General features: G+C 41.6%; 5 protein-coding genes across 19 annotated transcripts; 2 read left to right on the forward strand and 3 right to left on the reverse strand.

Moving 5' to 3' along the window:
• Window positions 1-902: 902 nt before the first annotated feature.
• On the reverse strand, window positions 903-2,720 carry Ppib (peptidylprolyl isomerase B (cyclophilin B)). The gene is made up of 4 exons (XM_018036958.2): window positions 2,330-2,720; window positions 1,778-1,985; window positions 1,471-1,655; window positions 903-1,392 (listed from the first exon to the last, which is right to left on the reverse strand). Exons 1-4 carry the CDS (start codon window positions 2,423-2,425, stop codon window positions 1,258-1,260), a joined length of 624 nt encoding a protein of 207 aa, XP_017892447.1. The 5' UTR covers window positions 2,426-2,720; the 3' UTR covers window positions 903-1,257.
• Window positions 2,721-3,277: 557 nt separating this feature from the next.
• LOC108632400 (TOM1-like protein 2) lies at window positions 3,278-7,960 on the reverse strand. Of its 4 annotated transcripts, none has more exons than XM_018036953.2 (9): window positions 7,673-7,960; window positions 7,193-7,362; window positions 6,812-7,093; window positions 6,439-6,741; window positions 5,970-6,360; window positions 5,777-5,897; window positions 5,676-5,706; window positions 5,029-5,079; window positions 3,278-4,862 (listed from the first exon to the last, which is right to left on the reverse strand). In XM_018036953.2, exons 1-9 carry the CDS (start codon window positions 7,728-7,730, stop codon window positions 4,653-4,655), a joined length of 1,617 nt encoding a protein of 538 aa, XP_017892442.1. In that variant the 5' UTR covers window positions 7,731-7,960; the 3' UTR covers window positions 3,278-4,652. The 4 variants fall into 4 exon arrangements, 3 of the variants coding, with proteins under 3 accessions (XP_017892442.1, XP_017892440.1, XP_017892441.1); XM_018036951.2 differs by having other exon boundaries at window positions 5,577-5,706; XR_001916968.2 differs by having other exon boundaries at window positions 4,823-4,862; window positions 5,383-5,706; window positions 7,673-7,959.
• A 639-nt stretch (window positions 7,961-8,599) lies between these two features.
• Window positions 8,600-10,197, forward strand: LOC108632402 (enoyl-CoA delta isomerase 1, mitochondrial). Of its 2 annotated transcripts, XM_026819668.1 has the most exons (6): window positions 8,600-8,691; window positions 8,778-8,884; window positions 8,971-9,245; window positions 9,376-9,554; window positions 9,661-9,782; window positions 9,880-10,197. In XM_026819668.1, the coding sequence occupies exons 2-6, from the start codon at window positions 8,779-8,781 to the stop codon at window positions 10,038-10,040; spliced, it is 843 nt and encodes a 280-aa protein (XP_026675469.1). In that variant the 5' UTR covers window positions 8,600-8,691; window position 8,778; the 3' UTR covers window positions 10,041-10,197. The 2 variants fall into 2 exon arrangements, with proteins under 2 accessions (XP_026675469.1, XP_026675468.1); XM_026819667.1 differs by lacking the exon at window positions 8,600-8,691 and having other exon boundaries at window positions 8,762-8,884.
• LOC108632401 (dynein regulatory complex subunit 3) lies at window positions 8,733-13,443 on the reverse strand. Of its 2 annotated transcripts, none has more exons than XR_001916969.2 (10): window positions 12,437-13,443; window positions 12,073-12,356; window positions 11,825-11,997; window positions 11,588-11,745; window positions 11,321-11,513; window positions 11,006-11,213; window positions 10,656-10,917; window positions 10,495-10,571; window positions 10,226-10,401; window positions 8,733-9,000 (listed from the first exon to the last, which is right to left on the reverse strand). XR_001916969.2 is itself a non-coding variant. In XM_018036954.2 (10 exons), the coding sequence occupies exons 1-9, from the start codon at window positions 12,612-12,614 to the stop codon at window positions 10,260-10,262; spliced, it is 1,662 nt and encodes a 553-aa protein (XP_017892443.1). In that variant the 5' UTR covers window positions 12,615-13,442; the 3' UTR covers window positions 8,733-9,000; window positions 10,226-10,259. The 2 variants fall into 2 exon arrangements, 1 of the variants encoding a protein (XP_017892443.1); XM_018036954.2 differs by having other exon boundaries at window positions 10,669-10,917; window positions 12,437-13,442.
• Window positions 13,444-13,473: 30 nt separating this feature from the next.
• On the forward strand, window positions 13,474-23,689 carry LRR (capping protein regulator and myosin 1 linker 1 leucine rich repeat protein). 10 transcript variants are annotated; one of them, XR_003390073.1, is made up of 18 exons: window positions 13,474-13,674; window positions 13,958-14,055; window positions 14,158-14,208; window positions 14,333-14,526; window positions 14,663-14,840; window positions 14,972-15,210; window positions 15,309-15,403; window positions 15,823-16,010; window positions 16,121-16,198; window positions 16,299-18,011; window positions 18,118-18,138; window positions 18,287-18,431; window positions 18,566-18,824; window positions 18,976-19,850; window positions 19,986-20,231; window positions 20,470-20,537; window positions 20,599-20,689; window positions 20,800-20,891. XR_003390073.1 is itself a non-coding variant. In XM_026819634.1 (18 exons), the coding sequence occupies exons 1-18, from the start codon at window positions 13,638-13,640 to the stop codon at window positions 20,914-20,916; spliced, it is 4,533 nt and encodes a 1,510-aa protein (XP_026675435.1). In that variant the 5' UTR covers window positions 13,474-13,637; the 3' UTR covers window positions 20,917-23,689. The 10 variants fall into 10 exon arrangements, 9 of the variants coding, with proteins under 9 accessions (XP_026675435.1, XP_017892337.1, XP_017892339.1 ...); XM_026819634.1 differs by lacking the exon at window positions 20,599-20,689 and having other exon boundaries at window positions 18,976-19,391; window positions 19,461-19,850; window positions 20,800-23,689; XM_018036848.2 differs by lacking the exon at window positions 20,599-20,689 and having other exon boundaries at window positions 20,800-23,689.
• The last annotated feature ends 120 nt before the right edge of the window (window positions 23,690-23,809 follow it).

Below are 23,809 nucleotides of genomic sequence, written 5' to 3' on the forward strand. Positions count from 1 at the left end.
AAATTATCATCTGCTCATTGCTAATATGGCCGTTACTGACAGAATCGACGCAAGAATCGGGAAGAATTGGAATCACGTCCGCAGCTGGCTTGCATCGCCTGCGGCACATTGCAGCCAACTGCAGTCACTGCAGCAGTAGACATGTACGATGCAACATGATTTTTATATCGTTCGAAATCACCACCTGACATTAATACAATATAAAATAATTTAAAATAAAAGAAGAAAATCGTGACTACACTGAAAGGGACGAGCATACTGAAGCGTACCATACCGTAGAGCATACTACCATTAAAAATTCGAGTGGTTGGTGGTAGAGATTACATAATCGATATTGCATTTGCATATTGCATGTGGTTAAGCGTCGTCCGCGTTCACCGCGGGCGCAAACTCATCGTGTGACGTGAAGGAATGTGTATTCTTAAAAAGTACAGGTGGCGAGGGCAAACGATTGGATGAGGAATCTGAAAGGATCGTAGCGTCATGAATGCTATTCTTGGCATAAATACGACGAGTTATTATCCAATGATCCTACTCGGTATCTATTGAACGAAGCTGGATTCTTTATTGTATTAATAAATTGTTCTCAACTCTGGTTAATTGTGCGATAGAAGTGAATAAGAGAGGAGTCGCGCGTGGTGGTAACTGGTTGGTGGGCGGGCGGGTGAGTGAAAGGCTCGATGAGGAATAATCGACAACACTGGCACACAGTATGGTGTATCGCGTCATCGTCGTCGTCGTCGTCGTCGTCGTCGTCGTCGTCGTTGTGAGCATTTAAAAAATGTACCTATGCACGATTTTATTAAGGAATAGGAAGGGGGTAAGAGAATCGTTCATTTTTCTTGACGAGTCGACGAAGCGTACGCGCCTCTTTAAAGAGGCTTCAAAGTGAAACGTGATTATATAGGTATATAAAATTTATTGCATTTTGATACATGGATTTATAAAAGTTGGAATAAGATAACAATGGATTATACAAAACATAATTATGTATTACCTTTTTGTGCTTCTAGTCAGCAAAATTCTATCGATCGGATGCTTCTTGTTTTGATCTTTATCCTTCAACGATAATCTCTCTGTTCTCTCAAAGTTTCACGCGTCTTCACGTAATTACATTCATAATATTCTGAGCAATTACAAAAAGGAAAGGTTCGAACGATCTGTTTGTAACAAAATTTCCATACCGCGTTATCTTGACGAGCTCTTTCGATATACAGCAGTTGTGAACGATTAATTCTCGTCACAATTAATAGAGACTTAATCGGTAGCATCGTCTTTCGATACGCTGAATGGCTCTGCCACCACTTCTGCACCACAGTCGACGATCACAACATCTTTCGTCGGCTTGTCTCGCGTGTCGGTAGTTATATTTTCAATTTTTCTCACTATATCCTGCAATATGAAAGTGTCACACAGACACACACATGTGTCACATCGTGTAGATTACCCGAGGGAAATAATTTTACGTACCATTCCCTTGATGATTTTCCCAAATACAACGTGTCTACCGTCTAACCATGGAGTTTGCTTAACAGTAATGAAAAATTGCGAGCCATTAGTGTCTTTTCCAGCATTTGCCATGGACAACCAGCCAGCACCGTAATGTTTCAACTTGAAGTTCTCGTCCTCGAAACGGGCTCCATAAATACTACGTCCTGACACATGAAATTAGAAAATAGAAATGACCATGACAAAGGATGTATAACGTCGTAACGGCTGACCGACAGTACAATCCGCGAGACGCATCGAACCAACAGTAAAATGAAAAGAATGAAACCTCCAGTTCCGTCTCCCTTGGTAAAATCTCCACCTTGGATCATGAATTCACGAATGACTCTATGGAATTTACTGCCTTTGTATCCTTCTCCTTTGGGTTTCTTGGCTAATTCAATGAAATTTTGGACAGTCTTCGGAACGGTCTTTCCGAAAAGCCCAATCTCGATTCTTCCTTCGGGTTCCCCATCGATACTCACGTCGAACCATACCTACGCAGCACGACAATATCAATATCGTACGGTTTTTTTAATTTGAAAATAATCACGCGAAATAAATTCATGTATACGTGAGCGAAACTGAACACAGTCGCATCGCCCCGCATGGCTCACACAGCAGCAGGTGTTAAAAATGAAAAAGAATGAACAATAAGCATGGGCGGATTTGATCCATTTAAAAATTGAACAATACCTATCGCACAGCACTGTGCAACGATCGAGGATTTTAATTATTACTTTCGTCTTTATTCGAAAACAAAGTCTTTGTTAACGCGTCTTTATCGGCTATATGATGTGTACGGCACAAGTAAACTGGCGGCGCCATCAATTTTACCCACCTTATCTGTGACTTTTGGGCCTTTTTTATCGTCGGCATTACTGCTCGAACAAAGGCCCGCTAACACGATTCCCACCAACAGAACCGTTTTCATCATTATTGTGTATAAAACTGAGTTTGATCTTTGAAGAAAAGTTCACCAGACGAATCCCTCTCAGCACCCTCACACCCTCAACACGACTGAATGCGTCATATGCGACGACGACGACGACGACGACGATGCGACAGACACAGTCGATCGAGATCCCTCACGGACGATACCTTTCACTTGTTACGCTTGCGTGTATGTCAGAAATGTGGGATCACTCGATTGGTGGGATCACTCGATCGGTTATGTTCACCCAATGCATTCACCTCGCGCGCACCGACGTATCGTAAACTTTACGAACCCGCGGTTTCGTCAAAAGTCTCATTATCAAGGGGCGCGGTAGCGGCCCGAAGGCAAGTTTTCTATATATTCGTATCTATAGTACTATGTATGGCGTATGCACGCTATGTACATACATTATACATGTGTATACATGAAACATATATAATGACGAGAATCATGAGTTTCACGTTATATACACTTAATCCTCAACGGACGATGTTGCGGTCGAAATTTCTCAAATCTTACAATATGTATGATAACGAGATAAATTATGTACATCGAACCAGTTGCCGGTCACATGTATTATCGTAATATGCATTACCTATACATGGGAGTGTTGTAACGCGCGCGCGCTAAGAACATTGGAACGTCGGAAAGGTTTATTACAAATAAGACGAATCGTACCTATGTGGCTTTGTAATGTTAAAAGCATTGAGAATAATCCGCGCAATGGAAACGTAAAGCAACGCGGTTATTGTTCCATCGTAGGTGTTGGATAACACGCGTTTATAGATTACGTAGACGAACACAAAACAGGAAAATTGCACGTATCTCACGTGCATGTTGCCCACTTTAAAGTTGATTACAAACTATATTCACATGTTTATTCGAACGTCGTCAAACATGATTTACAAATGAGAATATATTTACCAATTCGCGCCCTTCTTAAAAATGTATAATAATAAACACAAAAGGATAACGCATCTCGTCTCTTATATCCTATAACATTTATAACAGAATGAATACGTTTAGCGCTATACATGGACGTTTGTGAAAACACAACGTACACATTTAGTAAAAATACTGGCGGCTATTCGACATTCGAAAATAATAATTGTTCACTGGTATACAGAAAGGGTGCAACACGCGAAGATGGCTAAACAGATTTTTGTAATACATTTTATCACATCTTTAAAATTGCATAAAGGACGCTGATTCTCTCGATATACAATAATACACGTCATTCGTAATGCGTTCGGTCTCTCGTCTTAATAAAATGATGACAAGTATACAATAGCGTTAAAAAGACCAACGTAAACGTTTACTTCTCAAGCCTTCTCTTTGCCGTTATCAATCATACATACAGTAGTACATTCCTAGAATATAATTTTAGAATATATTAATTATCTGCAATATATCAGTACGCAACGTTATATAACATTGTTATTAATCGTAAATTTATATTAATCTATGATGATGATACTAGATGAAAAATAAAAATTCTCACTAACCACCGTGTCTATAGATACGAGAGACAAAAATAATTGAGACACAAGTTTGAGGGTAGAAAAATAAATCTAGACTAGCAGGATAAGTGAATCGCTTGTCTCGTAGATAATCGTTATCGATATTCATTGTTTATGGACCAGCTGGAAATTTGAAAAATTGAAAATGTAACTGGACAAATCAATCATTGATTCTTATACATGGCTCCAAGGCATGAGACCGCGTGCGCACGCGCGCGTACACACACACACACACACACACACACACACCACCGCATGACACACGCACTGTAACGCAAATATCGTTCTGCTTACAATGTGTTTTGTTTTATATACAATTAACATGTAATAAGTTGATGGTTTTATTTCTCGTAATATATAATATATTTACGCGTAACGATTATTTTCAAATAATTTACCTCGATATTATGAAATTTTTACAACACAATCGAATACTAATTCACGGTCGTTTAGTACGCAGCTATATATTCTCAAGTACACACGTAAGCGCAAAATGTCTTGTTTGTTCTTCTCTCTGTGTCGTTCCTCTCCGTTACCCATCATCGCGCGCAATGTCCACTAATATCGAGATGATGAAGCATCGATCGAAAATTGATTAGAAAGTGTATGTTTGATGATTGTTAATTTCTCATCAGCTTCGCTAAAATCCAACTCTGTGTGTGTGTGTGTGTGTGTGTGTGTGTGTAGGGGCGGATGGATAGCAGAATTTAAAGAGCGAATAAAGATTTATCTTGATCCTTGTTGATCTGGCGTTGAATGGTGGCAGAGTTTGTCGAATCCGTGGTGCTTCCGGTGTTTGTGGTACCGGGTGGTACGGCTGGTAGAGTTGGTAAAGCTTCGGCCGCGGCCGCTCGTTCCGCTAAGAAACGTTCGAATTCCGACGATGTCAGGGATTCTTGATCACCATGCGCTCCAGGCTGGAAAAAACATGACAAAATACACATTTAATAACTCTGAATCTCGGGGTAGCAACTCTGTCTGTGTGTGTGTGTGTAAACCTCATTGTCATTTAGAGATCGTTCAGGAAATTAGACCTGATTCATATGTGAATGTCTGTAGTAATATGCCGTGGTCGTGACTCACCGTATGATCTAGCCACGCAGCCATTTCATTAAATTCAGACTCCCGGTTCAGCTGAATGTTGAAAGAAAAGACGGACAAAATAAAAATAAACATGTTCAACAAAATATTAAATGCGCGATGCTTGCGTCGATGCGATATGCATGAGAATAAAAATAAAGCGTAAGAGAACGGAAATTAATTGTTACATGCTGTAGTACGCAATGTGCAGCAAAGAAAAGGAAGTTGTACTACCACTACCACTACCACTATTACTGTTACTACTACTGTTACTAATTGTAAGATGATGCTGGAAATGGGCAAAAAATATAATGTAACGGTTAAAAATACGTTCAAACGAGTAGAAACGACTCTTACCTCTGTGTAAAGGCAGATTCGTAACTAAATTATTATGGTTTGTTCGGATTCCGGAACCGATCCGATATCAAGTATATGTTTCACGGAAGATTCTCTCTAACGTTCAATGTAATATTATCATATCGTAGACTACTGTACTGTGATTAACATTGTCGGTACATGTATATGATTGGGGAAATGTGGGAATTACGCACGGAAGTAGCAGTAGTAGAAGCAACTGTAGAAGCAGTCTGCTGGGGATTTTTAGGATTACTGCGGTTGAGAATCGCCGTGCTCAGACTCCCTCCGCTCACCTGCTCCAAATTGTCCTCGTATTTGCTACCACTGCAATAAAAATCGGGATGCTGCGAACGGATATCGGAATAATTGAAATTGATACCGCGTTATGAAATACCTGTTTTTTGTAGTCTCGTAAGACGTATTGCGCGATTGTGCAAACATGTCGAATTCGTCGTTATCACCTTGTTTTTTCTCTCTTCGATCTATCCTATCTTTCTCGCTATTATCGGTGATGCCTGCGATCCATAAAATCATAAAATGAACACGAGAAGATTATAATTTTCTCAATACAACTGCCTGCCGCCTACCCATTCCAGTAATTTTCTTTTCCAAAGCATCAGTTTCATCGGACAGATCGATGAGCGAATCACCACCAGCTTCTTGCTTAGTAGTAGTAGTAGTAGTATTACCGGTAGTACCGATAGTAGTAGGAGGAGTAGTAGTGCTAGTAGTACCAGTACCAGTAGTAATAGCAGCAATCGCCGTCGACGAATCCATGGCCGGCGGATGTCCGATCGTTTGTGCCAAAATAGTAGACGCGGCGACAGCCATGTTTTTCGTGTAACGCGAATAACGCAAGAATAAATTATTTAATTCATCGTTGATACGTAACAATTCTGCCGTCATTTCGTCATGCGCCAATTTCCCAATTAAATCAACGACACGTTTTTGCATCGCTTTGCACGTGGAATGAAGCTCCTGTAAACATGATGAGCGATATTGTGCGATTCGAAACGAAACGAGGAAATCAGAGTGTATAAATACAAGCGACCGTACAGTCAAAAGTTCGAGGTCCGCGTCATCGGGTTCTTGCGGAATTGAACTATTTTGATCCGAACTCGTAAAGTACGCCAACATTTCCGATAGGACACGCATATTCTGTTGCACGACGTCGAGTTCACTTTGTAGTTTGGCCAGTTGCTGCTCGTTCAGCTGAGCTACTTGCGCAGAAGACTGATGTTCTTGGACTTGCGGCGGCGGCGGCGGTGGTGACGGGGACGGCATACTATTGTTCGGAGATACCGATCGTTGCTCTGACGCGGGTACGTTCACGACGTTCTGTTCCATCTCGGGTACACTCTGAAATTTCATCGGTGTTATCACCGGCAGAAATCGAGTATCGAGATCTCCAATCCGAAGAGAATCTTACTCTTTCCGGGGTAATGATGGGTGCCATAGCATCCAAGTCGGTCATTGGAAATTGTATGCCCTTCACTTTTAACTCTTGATACACTTGGACGACTCCTTGAGTGTGTGGCTGATGACGGAACGTGTCTGCCCAAGTTTGAATCAGACTCAGAACCTTTTCTTGGACTGCCGTCGGCGGTTCGTTTTTCGGACCAATCAGCTTAACCAGTTCCTGCACGAACTCTCGCGAGCAAGCAAGGGCATGGAAACGTTTCCCACAATTTTTCACGCACGTCTCCAGTACCTAATCCATCAATCGGTTTACGAACAAATCGTCAACATTCACGAACTGAATTTAATTACAAACAGACGGTGAAGAAAATGTTTAACGACAAGTACTAACAGTAAGGGTATACATGACTATAGTATAATTCTTGCCAGCGGCCTGATTGAGCCGACGTTTAATTGCTTTAATCGCGTCTCTCGGCCCATCCTCTGTTTCGTTTATGATGTCACATATTTCCATGTTTAGCGTCCAATTTTCGCTTGGTAAACTACCATCGGTAGCTTGTTCTGGAATATACACAAGTAGAATTGTCATCAGAGTGCTCTCATCATACATACGTACGTACACACGTACATACTATAATGTGTAATATACATGTATATGGACAGTTGGACGAGTTATGATTCATAAGGAATATATACGTACATACGTACGTACGTATGTACGTAATTGATGCAACGAGATTTATAGGTAAAGAAACACTTGTTCTTTGTCCAACGTGTAAGTAATCTATTATATTTGAGCAATGTTGAAACTCGGAGACGACAATTAATCGTAACATGACGATGTCTCGCGAGAAGTAAATAAGAAACTTACCAATCTTTTGGCCTACTGGTGTCGAGAATGGATTGACGTTTACTCCGAAAAATGACATTGTCGCACCTTGTACGTGAAATTGCTGTTTTTATCGAAATCGATATTACTGTGACTCACGTGCTGTGCATACAAGTATAAGTCACGCCACAGATTTTGAGATGAACGTTGTTTAACAATGACGTTGGAAATGTCTTGTTACTGAACGACGATGGTAGACATTACCAGACATTACATATCGCGTACGACGTACGACCCATACGACGACGACGACGACGACGACACCAACACGACGACAGAAAGAGTAGGCTCTGGCTGGAGTATGTAGACGCGGTGTCAAATACCAAGTATCACGAGTCACGAACTGCCCGGCACAGCAGCAACACGAAACTCTACCCAATCAGGTAGAACGTTATTCCATGAATAACTTTTTCATTGGTTTCATTGGCTTGTAGTGTACCACAATAAATTTACAAAATGAACAAATCCTTTTAATAAAAATCAGTTTCCTGAGTGAAGAACTGCGTGTATGTATGTACTCGATCATATATTCATTCCAACTTGCAATAGCAGGAAAAATAATGAACGCTATTATTATTACTATTATTTCTAAAAATAGTACACATTTTAAAATAGGTTTATTAGGATATTCAAATCAGCATTAACTTTTATACAGAATTGTCACTACTTTCACTTACGTATGATTGTACTGTAAAATATTCGGTACACAACTCGTTTAATTCGCTAACTGAATTTGAACGCTCCCGCCTTCTTAGATGAACTTCCGTTTCTCGGAATGGCGGTGCATAGTGCAGGCTACCAGCTGCGCCAAAGGATCAGACCATTGGATCAGACAAACAAACAAACAAACAAACAAACAAACACATACTCACACACACTTGATATACCAGGGTGGTGAACCAGCATTTTACTTTGATGGCAGAATCGAGGGAGCGGTAGGAGCGGTAGAGTCCCGCGGGCAAGTTTGTACTGTTATTACTCGTCAATACGTCTCGTCAAAGGTATCGCCAGAATATTGTACGGAATAACGAGCACGATAAACTTACAATATACTTGTATCGTTTAATTTGATTGATGTACGTTTAAGAATGTTTGCCGCAAGAATTTTTTTCACAAAAGTACAAAGTCCTTTATGCAGAGCATGCACGACGATGCATTCGAAGCTGATCCAAGTTGCACACAATCCGGATTCCGGTATGTACTCGTCTCGGTGGCAGCTCGTCGTGACGGATCATTTTATACAAATCCAATTTTTAGTCAACATCAAATTTATCGCGCAGGTATTGCCATCGTATCGTTGGGACGTCCGCCTGTAAATAGTTTAAATATGGAATTGTTAAATGCTTTGACTGCGACCTTGGTGGATATACAGAAGAAGAAAGAATGTAAAGGTGTTGTATTAACATCTTCGTTGCCGAACGTGTTTTCAGCAGGACTCGATATAATGGAAATGTATAATCGAACCGAGAAACAATTGACCGAATTTTGGAACGCGTTACAAGACATGTGGTTGACTTTATACAATTTAAAGATGCCAGTAGCCGCAGCTATTAACGTATGCTGTTTTCTATATAATGCTAAATTTATTCGTGGGCTTGCTCACACTCGGTGCGAGAAAAGTCTGCTTGCGGATATATTCACCGATTTATAACCAGGGGGGGTTGTTGTTGTTTACGCTTACAAAGGGTTCCAGCCCTGCTGGAGGATGCTTCATGGCACTTTCTTGCGAGTACAGAGTTTTGGTCGACGGGGAACATACCATAGGGCTGAACGAGACGAGATTGGGTATCTCTGCTCCAGATTGGTTCAACACTCTCTATGTCGATGTGTTGGGTTACCGAAACGCCGAATTAGCACTCTTACGGTAATTATTCGTTGTTAATAATAGTTGTTTGACAGCGAGACGACGACCGCGTTAGGCACCGCCTGCGCGGTTGATTAATTTGCCAAGAAAATGTTGCATCGTTTAGAGGAACATTATTTCAACCGAAGGAAGCACTGAGAGTCGGACTCGTGGATGAATTAGCCTCGGACAAGGCAAGCGCAATTAAACAGTGTGAAAGTTACATTGAAACTTTTCGAATCATACCTCGTAAGTATCTATATGTAGATGTATCATCGTGTGTAGAGATAAGACGAGTGAACCGAACATTTATGAGATTCGATGAATACGTTACGTTTCTAAAAAGCTATCGGGCGAGAGAGGACGAAATGGAATTTAAGAAAACGTAACACACTTTGGATGAAAGTGAATAGAACTGCGGATGTCGAAGAATTTCTATCGTTTGTTCAAATGCCAAAAGTACAAGCTGGTCTGAAATTGTACATTGAGTCTTTGAAGAAAAAATGAGGAGAGACATTTAACGCTGCCGCCGCCTGCCTACGATATCTGTCTGTTGAAATTTTGATATTTTTATATAGCATCATTTTTGGCTAAAGCTAAACATGTCCAAATAAAAGCATGTTGACATTATATTTTTCGAATAAACGAGCGCAATTTAATGGAAGGACGTTTATCGCCGCTGTCCTACTTACCCCCCTTCACCGGGTTAACTGGCTACATTTGATTTCAAGTGTCGAGTGCCATTATAATTTCCTGATCGTTAACCTTTAGATTTAATTTCGCCAATATTTGTAAGAATTCTTGTTGCTGAGAATCCGAAAAATGCGATATTTCTATCACTCGCTCGCTGTTTCTTTCCAGCTCGTTTCTGTTTGAACAAAAAAAAATTCAAATTAATTAAACGACGATTAAACAAGGGGATTCTATTCTCCGTAAGCAAACAAAAATAGAAATAATTTACTTTATCAAGTGATTGGTCAATTCTTCGAGCCAATCTTTTACTCGGGTCACCAAAGTATCCTCCCGAGCGTCGAGTACCTATTATTACGTTGACGTAAAAAAAGAATATAATAAAAAGTTGAGACAGTTTTCATTCTCGTAACGCGTAAAAAGTAAGCATACGACAATGTGTTACTTGTAAATGCCTTTCGTGAGAATTGGTAAGATTATGGTTTAACATATCCTTGTCCTCGCATAAATTTATTAAATGACGCGGCAGTTTCGCGTCATCTCCGATACCGCTGAGCAAGTATAAAATTAATCCGTTAATGGTATCGTTATATTCTGCCTCGCAATTACGCAATTGCGAGAAATATCCCCGTGCGGTTGTTATAAACGCCTCCACCATATCAGATATATTGATTCTGAACACCTCGTTTATTTCCTGTGTGGTCATTGAAAGATATCGCCCCGTCGTGGTAAAAAACTACATATTGTTGTTACGTTTCCCGCTACGATGTGTCTCAGTTTACCTCTATTTGTTCGTGCAGTTCCACTTCGAGGGACATTAAATTCGTCCATGCATCGGTTACCAGATCATGAAACTCTTCGGCAATCTGTTGCGCTTTCTTAGTCACGTCTTCCACCGTGGCAGTGTCCACTTCTCCGATCAGTTTTTTTAACAACTGTTTGACGTTCGCCAAATATTCGCCCTTCTTCTGTAGCACTTCGTTTACAATTCTGTAATTAGGAAAAACACGACGAAAGTCTGCTTTTACGTATCGCATCTTCCTCCCGTTTTTGTTCTCCTTCGTCTCACGTTCTGACTCTCTACGCCTTTATCATACCTTCTGCCTTGATTTTGCGTGCCAGTTTTACCTTCGTCCATGCAAGTGTCATACGCATTCACCTCTTCCATACGTTTCTCGTGTTCTTTCACACCTACCTCGCAAAATTCTTTACATATCGCAACAAAATTCACTTTGTATTCCTCGTAAGCATTCTGCGTGTCTTCGTTCACCATGGACAGATCTCTTCCCTCTGTGACGATCCATACGATGAACATCGTTACAAAGCTTAATTACGTATATTACTAATAATGCTATTGTAACCACCTTTATCGTCTTGAAACATTTGATGGAACACGTAATCTTCGTCGAGATGTTCCATGTACGCGGTCGTGAGAAAAGCTAGTTTCTCTTCGTACTTTTGTTGTACTTGCAGTTCTTCATCCTCTTTCTTTTCTGTCTCTTCCAGAATGTTCAAATCCCTACTGCAGAATAGCGAAGTAGGCGGATCGGCATTCTTCAATGTATACCAATACATAATTTGTATATATGTAGTATAGTTACTAATGCTTTTCCTTAGCTGCTCTCCTTTGATCAACGGTTATCATTTTGTACTCGTAGTATATTAAACGAGGCATAAATGCATATACATAGTCTAAATATCCATCCTCCTTGGTGCATGGATTACCATTCATATTTAAACTATATAATTTTTTGAATTTTCTCAAGTAAAGCACCTGCGGAAAGAGTTTAATATTATTTAATACGTATCGAACGACTTATCTATTGTTACGTGTTCCCGTGCCTCTTACATGTTTCCAATCAGCTATGAAATTATTGCCCACACTGAGTATTGTAAGATTCCGCAAATTATCTAATCCCTCTACTTCAGCTATTTGATTGTTAAACAAAAGTAATATCTCCAAGTTGACTAAACTGTCTAAATTCTCCATCAGCTCGATGCGATTGAAGGATAGGTCTAATTCTTTTAAATTGACGAGAACATCTAGATTCTCTATCTTCTCAATTATATTATTGGATAATTTCAGTTTTACAAGATTTGGCATTACCCACAAGTGATCAATTTTCAAAATGTCTAAAAAGTTCAGAAGATACAGATGATTGTTACGATAATAATTCATTTGAGTCGACTACGAATTATACTGTTACACATACTGAGAAATTCAATTCGAATTTCCTCAGTTTCATTCGAATCGATACCATCTTCGTAAAACAGTTTGCCAGCAGTTCCTTTTGGCCCTTGTTCGATTATCAAATTGATCAATAGATCTTGATTTATTACACGAGGCTGCACGAATTCGTGTAATATCGTAGGGACGTCCTCGTGGTCCATTGTTCTTAAATATTCTGTAGTAATCTCACGCAAATTAAATCAATCGTAGTGTGTTTTCGTTCCCAACAGTAAAGTCAACCTTTCCAAACATCATCCAAACAAGAAAACGCATGATTTATAACTGTTTATAACTGTTTATAACTATTTATATGGTACATATACATAGAAGTAGTTTTGATCTGGTTGCCGCGCAACGACACGCAACGGCGCAACCTGGCGCAGCCTTTGACTACAATAGAGAGGATCAATAACGCGCGGTACGGTCGGTGATTTTGAAGGCTGCCAGGCTGCCATCTCTAGTGTGTAATGCTAATGCTGTTATTACCAGAGAGGAAATGAGAGTGCCACCAGAGATGAACAGGGATGAGATTCTTCATTTCTTTGTTCGAAAGTGGACAGTGGTGGACAGGGTGGACAGGTGAAAATGCATGGGCTGCCGCCAGCCTGCCGGTAGATTCTGCGGAAGATGGTAGGATCTGCCGCTATTCTGCCACCAGATGGTTGACTGGGCAACTGCATCAAATACGGTCCCAACCCCCCAACCCCCCGCCTCCCGGTTAATAACAGGAAGACAATGAATGTAAACAAAATTGCAGCTTTTTTGCAGAAAGTAATAAAAACTGTAATCGAAAAAATAATCGAAACAATAATACACGATCCAAGTAAAAATTATACATGGAATGGACTAGAATGAATGTAAGCATATAGCGCGAGGGCACCAACAGGCACAGCGGTGGTGCGGTTTGGTGTATATGAGTGTACTGAATGAGTGAGTGAGTGAGTGAGTGAGTGAGTGAGTGAGTCGTGGATCTTCTTGGATGTCGCGGCCGCGGGCGGGCAGGCAGGCAGGCAGGCAGGTGCTAATATGGCTGCTATTCCGCTTTATAGTCTCGTGACATCGCCCTTTATCTTGGCATTTTTTTAAGCTAGTTCACGGAAAGTCTATCGGGCGTGTAGCGAAAAAGAAACAGAATACAATGTCTTAAACAGAGTCGATGATCGAAAAATAAGGCAGCCAACAAAATGTCAACCCGATCGCAACTCACGAAAGATTTGAACGGTTTGTCTCTCATCGAATGTTTACGTTCGTATACTGTCACGCAGCGACCAAATAGATTATTGTTAATAACGATTAGTAGTAACATTGCTTGACCGGATTTGCCAAGATTACATCTTTGACGATTGATTTTCCAAAGTACGCGAATTGGGTTTGGCGTAGTGATGTCATTCTTGATTATCGAAATCTCTGGTTCGTCGTCGCGGTTCCGTCGCGGTTTCGTCGCGGTACGACGTTCACAATGTGTGTGTTCGACTGGCTCGTAATTATTATTCGTTTATTGTAGAATCGGTGAAAGCATTGCTCGGCAAGCACGTCAAAATACTGTTGAAAAACGTAGTGAAATTAGAAACAAAACAGGACAAGCAAGAGAATCGTGTTCTAGTAAGTAGTAAATATAACGATTCTACCGCTGATACACGATATTAAATTAATTCGTCTGTTCGTTACCCCTTACCAAACTGAACTCTGTTTCTACCGTTTAAGGTTTTTTCGCCATGCCGCCTGTTTCTTTTAACAGCCAAAGTGCCGACAAGAGTAAGTTCCCCAAGTTTGTCAGAGCCGACCCATCGTCATCGTCGTCGTCGTCTCGACTATTACCATCATCATTATTATTATTTGATTTCATACATCGTTAATCGTGTACATGAATCGTTCATAGATCGACTGCCACTTTCATTACCTGGAGATAACGTCTATAGAGTCAAAAAGGGCAAACCAATTGTCGTTAAGCGTCGGAGAAAGATACTACAACTTTACTAGTACAGGAGCAGGAGCAGATACCAGTGAAGTAGATGCAATGATCGAGGCCTTACACACTGCAATTCGAAACATCTTTCCCACTGTACCGTTGAAGTAATTGTCTTTGTTATTGTTCATCTGTTGACCTACTACTATTACTAATGACTTTCCTACGTAGCGTAGAGTGCCAGTTTGCTTCGCGCATCGTAATCGCGAGTAGTAATTTATTTACCAATTCTTGGTGTTACAGTTACATCATAAGAAAAATAGAAGTGATCCCAGCTAGTAGACTACAAAGTATAAGAGGTAGCGAATTAGCTAGAAGTACGGAAGCGACGAGACACACTGGCCCTTGCGGTGGGTTCTCCACCCAGTACGCGTGTATGTGCGATCTGCACAGCGTGCCATACAGAGAAGAGGTAGCCTGGGTAAGTGGTGGTGGTGGTGGTGGTGCTTCGAGTCGATCGAACGCGATACAACACGCTCTTCGTCTGTTTCGTCGTCGTCGTCGTCCTCGCGAATTCTCGCGACCACGTTTCAACAAAGATTCATTTCGCAGGATGTCGATACGATATATCTCTCCCACGATACGAGAGAGTTGAATTTAAGAGATTTCGATCACTTGGATCAGAAGGATTTGGTGCCGATCATTTCCGCGTTGGAGTACAACACTTGGTTCACGAAATTAAGGGCATCTCATCTCAAATTAAGTCACGAACCTTTAGAGAGATTGTTACACGTTATGCGTAGATCACTCTCTATTCAGGAACTTTACTTGGATAATCTCGGCATCAAATGGTAAATGGATTATGATTAACTGTGTCAAGCGCAACGAGTGAAAGAGAGGAATCGTAAAAGGTCTTGAATTCTTTCTTCTTGTTTTTCTGGTTTTTCAGGGATTTCGCGCATAAATTATCGTTGGCTCTAATTTCCAATGCCAATACGATGTTGCATACGATCGATTTGTCGAACAACACCATCGAAGACAAAGGTAAATGCAGTCGCGGAGAAAAGTAGCGGCGATGACAGATCCCTACATCGTCGTAGTGGTTTACACCGTTTATCCCTCTTGTCCTAATTTTCCTTCTTATCTCGTAAACGTCGAGACATACACTTGTAAAACGCCCCGGAACCCTCCTTGTACCGTTTACGCTTTTTACGTTTCTATCTATCTGTGTGTAGGAGTCTCTGGTGTGTACGGTGGCGGGTATGATTCGTCACTAACAACACCCGTCGTCGTCATCGTCTCCTCCTATCGTCGATCCCAGTCTCGTTCCTGCCTAGCCTGCGATCTCTCCGTTCTCCATGACTAAAACCATCATGTTGCTCGGTTCAACGAATACGAACACGACGAGTGCTTCGCGTCGTTAGTAGTCGGTAGTGGTTATAATAGAGCTACGTATTTTTAAGGAGCTGCACACTTGAGCGGACCTGTCGGAAAACTGCCCAAGGGTTTACAAAAATTAAATCTAGCACATTGTGGACTAACTGGAAAAGGAATAAGCCAGATTGCGCACGCATTAAGTTTAAATAGAATCATGCCGACTAGTTTACAACATTTGAATCTTTCGGACAATTGTTTGAAAGATGACATCAATGTAAGTGCCTGTCTGTATGGTATATGGGGGATGTGTGCAAATAATGCAACGAAGCAGCGGCCGAGTGAATCCGAACAAAAGTAACGACAAGCCCATCGTTTCATTTACAGAATTTATGCAACTTTTTGGCACAACCGAATAGTTTAACTCATTTAGATCTAAGTGGTACAGACACGACGCTAGAATGTGTAAGTATGCGCGACCCATGCGTGTTGACCCGTTTGCATGCGGAAAATTGTCGGTGGCATTGATTGGGCCGATTCGTTTGCCGGTTTTTTCAATTTTCAGCTGTTCGGTGCTCTACTACGGGGTTGTGCGACCAATCTAGTCCATTTGAACGTTGCTCGCAACTCGTTTTCAAGCAAAAAGACCAAAGAAATACCTCCGAGCTTTAAGCAATTTTTCACAGCCACGCTCTCGTTAAAGTACTTGAATATATCTTGCTGTAAATTGCCGATGGAAGCGTTGAAACATTTGTTACTCGGCTTGGCCTGCAACGAGAGTACGGTCGGTCTGGAACTGGACATGAGCGGAAACAGTTTAGGTTCCACGGGCGCCCACGTGCTGGAGTCGTGCATTCACGGCGTACGTTGCATAGCCTCGTTGGACATTTCCGAGAGCAACATGGACGTCGATCTGGCACAAGTGATAACCGCCATAGGCAAGAACAAGTCCATCAAACAGTTGTACATGGGTCGAAATACCATCGGTATGAAGAGCAAGCACATTGCGGTCGTAATGGACGCACTCGTACAAATGCTCCAGGAGGACGACTGTGTTTTACAAGCTCTACATTTGCCCGATTCTCGATTGAAGTCTGATCTGTACAATCTGATCAACGCCCTCGGCAGTAACGCGTGTCTTCACACTTTGGACATTGGCGGCAATCAGATCGGAGACCCCGGTGCCAGATTACTGGCCAAGGCCCTACAGATCAACAATCATTTGCGAACCATCGTTTATGATAGAAACAACATCACGCTTCAGGGATACGCCGATATCGTTCACGCATTGGAAAAAAATTGCAGCGTGCGACATATGTCCTTCCCGATTTACGATCTGCAACCGTGTATGAAAACGTCCGCCGAGAAGACCGAACAGTTGGCTAAAAGGATACAGGATCTACTGCAGAGGAATGTGACGCCATGCAAGTACAGCCATGGACAGGCGTTCAGATTGCAGCAAGGATTCTTGTTGAGTTCGACGCAGCAGATGGTCGACAGGCTCGTCGTGCAGACCCAAGATACCATCAAAGCGATCGCCGCCGAAAGCTGCGACGCCAATAATGACATTAATTACGCGACGGGACTCATACAAGACGCGGACAATTCGAAACAGCTTCTGCCAAGATTGCACGAGGTGCTTCAAAGACGAGACGAGAACAATCCGATCGAATTAAAATTACACGAAATGGCGAACGAAATTCACAAGGTCGTGACCGTCTACTTGCAGGACTCATTGGACGCGATGTTGAAATGTGCGAACGAGCAATGCCCTACGATATTGTCGCAAACGGTGATCAGGGGCGACGACAGCGAGTCGATCGCGGTGGAAGACGATCTGCGAAACAGTTGCAAACAGAAGAATCAAATCAGTAGCGAATTTATACATACCACTGTCACGGAGCAAGCCGGGGCGGATATAGTTAACCGGGTCAACGAATTGAATTTAGCTGTCGCCGCTCACGTGTCGGATAGAATAACGGACGAAGTGATTGAATCGTTGTCGAGAAGTTATAAAAATTTGATCGGCGACTGCGGCGACACTAGAACAAGGAGCAGCACACCCGACGTGTTACGGCCTAGCGCTGGTTCGATAAGCAGCGGAAGCGTGATAGGAGTTACGAGCAGCGTGGGCACGGTAACTGCGACAGCGGCGGCAGGGTCGTTACCGCCGCTGGTCGGCGGCAGAACCAGCATCACCTCCGAGGAAGATTGTCCACCCGAGACTTATTCCCTGGCCAATTCGATCGGTGGTCGTTCCAGTGACCAATCGCCAATGGTAAGAGGATATTTACCGCGTTCAGCGTTATTATTTTGATCGCACAGGTTTATCGAAATATAACATGTAAACGGAAACAAAAAAATATGATTCCATGTCTGGCTAGAAATTGGATTATCTGAATCTCGTAAGTAACGAACGCGTCATGTACCGTCATGCGCATATTTAAAGAGTATTCGTTCTCTTGCTCTATTATACTCGTATCATGCGACGCGCGTGAACGCTCGAGGGGCAATTTTACGGCGGCAACGGTTAATTGACATTCTTATGCTTAGGCCACGCCGCATTTGTCGAACAAACGAAAAAGTTTGCATGGGAGAAAATTACGGCCGAAATCCGTGGTCGATTCTGTGGAAGGGCTCTCGGCCGATGACATTCCAGATTTGTTACCGTCGTCGTTGCCAAAGAGTCAAGCGGAAGGTAGATCGCGACACGAACGACGTTGTTGTTGTTCTTGTCGTTGTTGTTGTTGTCGTCTATCGTTGCGACATCGTTACGAGTCCACGCGTCGTTCGTAACGTAAATAAATCGTTTATATCGTCAATGTTTTCCAGCGATTTCCGAAACAGAACACTCGTTGACAGAATCGTTGGATTCCGTTTCTGAATTACCTAATACCGTGGCGGGACAGCAGTTGCAACATTTAGTGAAATCTAGACCACGTAGAACCAAGACCAGAGCGCCTACAAGACCCATGTTGAGACCCGACCAACCGTCAACGGTGGACGGTCTCGCCCTCGGTGAAGGCCTAGACGTATTTTTCAGACCGACAACACCGACGACACCTCTCATATCTCCCACGAGCGACGACAGGTACGATATGATCTGTATAACTTGAATTCTGTCTGTCTGTCTGTCTCTCTCTCTCTCTCTCTCTCTCTCTCTCTCTCTCTCTCATATACATATTCATTCGATGTAGTGTGTAAAGTACATAAATTAATTACTCTTGTTCGTTTAACCGTAGCTCCTTGCATACCTTCCCGACCGATGGTAGTCCAAATTTATCTCTCACGAGTCACAAAAGCATTCCACCTGTCGAAATGGATAAAAAACCTGGCTGTAGTTCTCCAATGTTAAAAACACTTCTCGAGCCTGCGCCGCGATCACGGTCTAGCGATAATTTAGAAAAGTTTTCTCCTCTTGTTGGCAGAAGATCTCAAGGTGATTCGCCGTTGACCGCGTCCCCGTTAGCTCGACGAAATACGGCCGATAACGTTCAGAATCACGATAGAATCGTTGTTGTCAAATCAGAGAGTAATAAAGATACGACGAGCATCAACGGCGACAACGCTAAATGCCAGAACAACGACAACGACGTTGTCGGATATTCCGCTGACACGTCTAAACGTAGTACGTTACCGATTATCGGTGGTTCTGGTGGTACGAGTTGTTGTTCGCGCAGCAGTTTACTGGATTACTCGGATGAAATCGGTAATAAAAATCTTTCAGACAAGGACGCGGCGGCGATATCGACGACGACGACGACGACGACGACGACGATGACGGCGACGAAACAGTCGTCGACGACGATAGAAATGATGGATAAAACCGTGAATCCAGCTTTACCCCCTCTCAAATTAAGATCCGCACCCTATGATCTACGTAGCCCGACAAACGGTAGCGGCAACGGTACAAAGAGTAGCTCGACGGAGGCAGCATCGAAATCCCCGGTATTAAAATCATTGACCAGAGGAACTGCCATCGCCGCCGCCGCCGGTGGTGGTGGTGCTGGTGGTCCGGATGGAAAAAACAACGGCGCGCTTTCGAAAACTAAACCTGTTCCACCTGTGACGGCCCCGAAACCGAGACCGTGGAGCATGGCCACCGATAGAAAATCTGGTACGCAAAGAGAAACTGATCGATCGAGTGAGCGAGCGAACGAACGAATGAACGAATGAACTGAACCGTTGTTGGCTGTCTCTGTGAAAAGAAGAAATTTGTTGGTGAAAAATAATCCATATTTCCCGTTTTCAGGTGAATTTAATTTATTAAGCGACGGTTCTAGTCCAAATACTTCGGCGGGCAATACACCCGACTCTGGCGATGCTCTGGACGAGTCGACGGACAGCGGCGTCAGTGGACCCGCTTCACTGCCGCCGACATTATCCGCAAGCAGCAGTACTGCCAGCTCTTTAAGCAATACGAGCGTAGAAAAGAGATCAGTCAGGGAATTGGCAGCTAGTCTCGCAAACAAGAGTAAAACCGAAAGGAAGGAGAACGGTAAGTAGTAGTGGTGGTGATGGTGGTGATGGTGGTGGTTTTGCTAACGACGACGACGACCACGACATTCCGTACATTCGTTTCTGTTCGCATGCTTGCAGTATATCGGTGTATCGGTACATCGATTAACCGCCAGGGAATCATGCATAATTTTTAATTAGACATCAGTTCCTCGTTCATTCCAAGCATGTTTGCAACCGCCTTTGATTAAGAACCCTTGCTGTACATATTATTTTAGAGCATACCGCACCTGCAGCATGGAGGTCGGTACTTCAGCGTTCTGTCAACCAACCAGACCCAGTCAAGGTACACGGTTCATGTATCTGTTTTTGTTTATTTTCTTTGTCTCTTTCTTCCTTGTTCGTAGTTTCGCAAAGCAATATAAACTTGTGCAGAAGACGACTCGATCATTTCTTTTACGTTGGCTTGCGAACAATTATTTCGGCCGCTTGAAATCGGTATTATTANAGTATTATTAGTACATGAATCGATCGTTCTTATCCCTTTAGATATTTTGGTGTAGCACTAACTTTATACATATATATGTATATACGTGTATTTCGTTCAGGAAACGGAAGTACCGAGAACGGGTGAAGAGGACCGGCGAACGAGTTTCAAGCTTCGACGTACTTCATTCTTACGCGATTCAAATTTCAACTATAGCAACGACGTGGTTGACGTTTGATCGTGACCACCGAACACGGTAATAATTTTACGTAAACGACTGGATATTTATTACAAAATCTTTTATTCGAGTATTTTATATGTGGGGCACAAAATGTACGCGACGCCGAACGTTCGTGCCATAAAGAGTCAGATACTAATAGAAGTGCTAACACAATATTAATAATAATAACAACAACAACAACAACAATAATAGTTGGAGACCGCGCGGGACTGCGAGAGCCTTACGTATAAATTGCCGACCTACATATTGCGCGGTGGCGGTTAAAGATTGGATAGGACTTTGTTTTTCGAAATCAATGACGACGTTTACCTTAATTTAGAAACAAGTATTCGGCAGCGTATTAAAATCATTCGACACTTTGCGATCAGCAACAAACTGAAGACTAAAACTATCATAATGAATACGGAACATTCCTACAGAATTCATTGTTCATATGAGAAAGGTGGTGGTGATGGTGATGGTGGTCTGTTCGATAGTTGTTCATGATATTTTTTAACAAAAGAAGTCGAGTACGTTACGTTTAGTAAAGTTAAATATTTATACGTTGTTTGTTTACATACATTTTACTTGCTGCTGCTGCTGCTGCTACTGCCGCTGCGATCAAAGAGACGAGCGATATCTCATTATTATTATTATTTAATCGACGATCGAGGGATGTCTTCCGAAATCAATCGTTGCACTTTTCGTAAACCTTTTCACATAACCATCTGCAGTTAGACACAACGGATTGTTAAAGAAATACGAGCTTTTGTTTAAAGCGTACAAGTTATTTTCGTTTATATTCGTTTTACATCGCGTTCGTAGTCGACTATTTTACTCTCGGAACGTCTCGGAAACAGAATCGGAATTGATGTGTGCACAAAGCAGATAGAAAAATCATACCTATTCGTGTGCCATAAAACATACGATACAATAAACGTTTTCCATTCGAATCCGAAAGAAAGAAAATTACGTAGAGCGTACAGCGTCAACTGTCTAACGATCCATTGAAATTGAAGTGTACATACACACACGCGCGCGCGCACGCACATGAACACTATGGACAGGATCGCAGCACGTACACGTGCTATTCGTACGAAAAGAAAGAAATTAAACTTGTGTCTATACATGGATTAATGATCGACGATCGAATCGAAAGAGATGATGTGGCAAACTATGTGTGCTGTCATTCGCGATTCAACAATCTCTTTGTAATATTTCCAACTCATATTTTCTATTTTATATAGACTTCTCGTCGAATAATCTGTATTATAATTAAAGATAATTTAAAGGAGGAGTCTTTCTTACGGATGAGTTACGGGACGAAGCTTTTTACGAATAATTTTTTTGTATCTCGATCCGACACGGTTCAATTTACACGGAGATGCTAGGGAATCAAGCGTATATATGTACATACGGTACGTGTATAAACGAGTTAGACGAGTCGATCAACTAGCCTTAATTATATAGGTGATAAATTATATAGCGCGATCCTTATAGATAACCAATCTATTTGATATTGGATTTTTACTAATAATTGCGCTCGTGATTAACGCGAAACGTCAAAGTCTTTTTACATACAGACATCTATATACACTTAAACAAACATATAATGTTGCATGCTAATTAATTAAGTATATCTCCATCTCGCCCTTAAACGAACTGTAAAGCAAAATGTGATCGTTGTATTCTGCTGAGAAGTCTGTACGACGGATGTAAACATGAATATTTCTATAGAAAACCGCAAGACGAACGTGTCGCGTAGAAATCGATTTCGAAAATCTCACAATTAAACCTACCTATCTACCACCCGCCCAAAAAGGCTTGATCTCTTTATTGAACGAATATTTATTCCTTGTTAGCGGATGAAATTGATTCAATCGATTGAGTATCCGTCAAATTATGAAGTTGGAAAAATCTTCCAGAATAATGTGAAAAAGGCAGTATCGTAAACGGTAGCTAATCACGATGTTATTATAATTTAACAAGAATCGTATGTTGAATGGAGACAGGACAAATATACGCGTACGCGCGAACACACACACACAGAGGGAAATATTTGCAATAACTTTGTGACAAAATGGTATTTGTGAACTTGTATCTACCTGTATCTTTACGTACAAGTGCATACAGTTGTGACAAAGTACTGCTATACGTTGCAGGTGGTTTTTTTCCAAATCAAATTAATTCATTTTTATACTTTGCCTCGCGATCGTTTAATGTCGCGCAAAAATTTTCATCAGATTGTATACGAATATACTGAAACTGAAATTCAAATATTTGTGCCAAAATGTGATGGTTTTGTATATTTGTAACAAGTTATAATGTAATAATTCATTCTTTCAGTATAATTACTACTCATCTTTATATATATATATATGAAGAAAAGATCACCTGTAATAGACGCAATATGTTTAAATTAGTGTGTAAATATGTTAAATGCAAGTGTAGTGTGTACGGATTATTATGCGTGAGTGATACACGTGTGTGTGTGTGTGTGTGTGTGTGTGTCTATATGTATATACACACACACACATAAAAATACATAAAACATTCTTCAATACATTCCTGTATTTACACTATTAATGTACACGTACGCGTTGTACCGTTAAGCGCGCCTCAAAATCTGCTATTCATTTTACTGCGTCTAGTATCTTTACTTGTACGAGTCAGAAACGAATGTAAACCAGCAGCAGTACATAACATGAGTATTTGCAGATCTTGATACCGTGTGCTTATTAATCGTCAGCAATATAAATCGCTAGCAAATAAAGACTCTTATTAAAACAGATATACAACCGATTAATCGTTCCTCCACCCATATCGTATATACAATAAATATAACATACTCTTTTGAACATTGATTCTGTACAGCTAGTAACAACGAAACTGAGCCAGCTATGTGCAGGTG

This window comes from Ceratina calcarata, unplaced genomic scaffold, assembly GCF_001652005.2.
Source record: "Ceratina calcarata isolate Rehan_Ccalc_2016 unplaced genomic scaffold, ASM165200v1 scaffold154.2, whole genome shotgun sequence".
Lineage (NCBI taxonomy): Eukaryota > Metazoa > Arthropoda > Insecta > Hymenoptera > Apidae > Ceratina > Ceratina calcarata.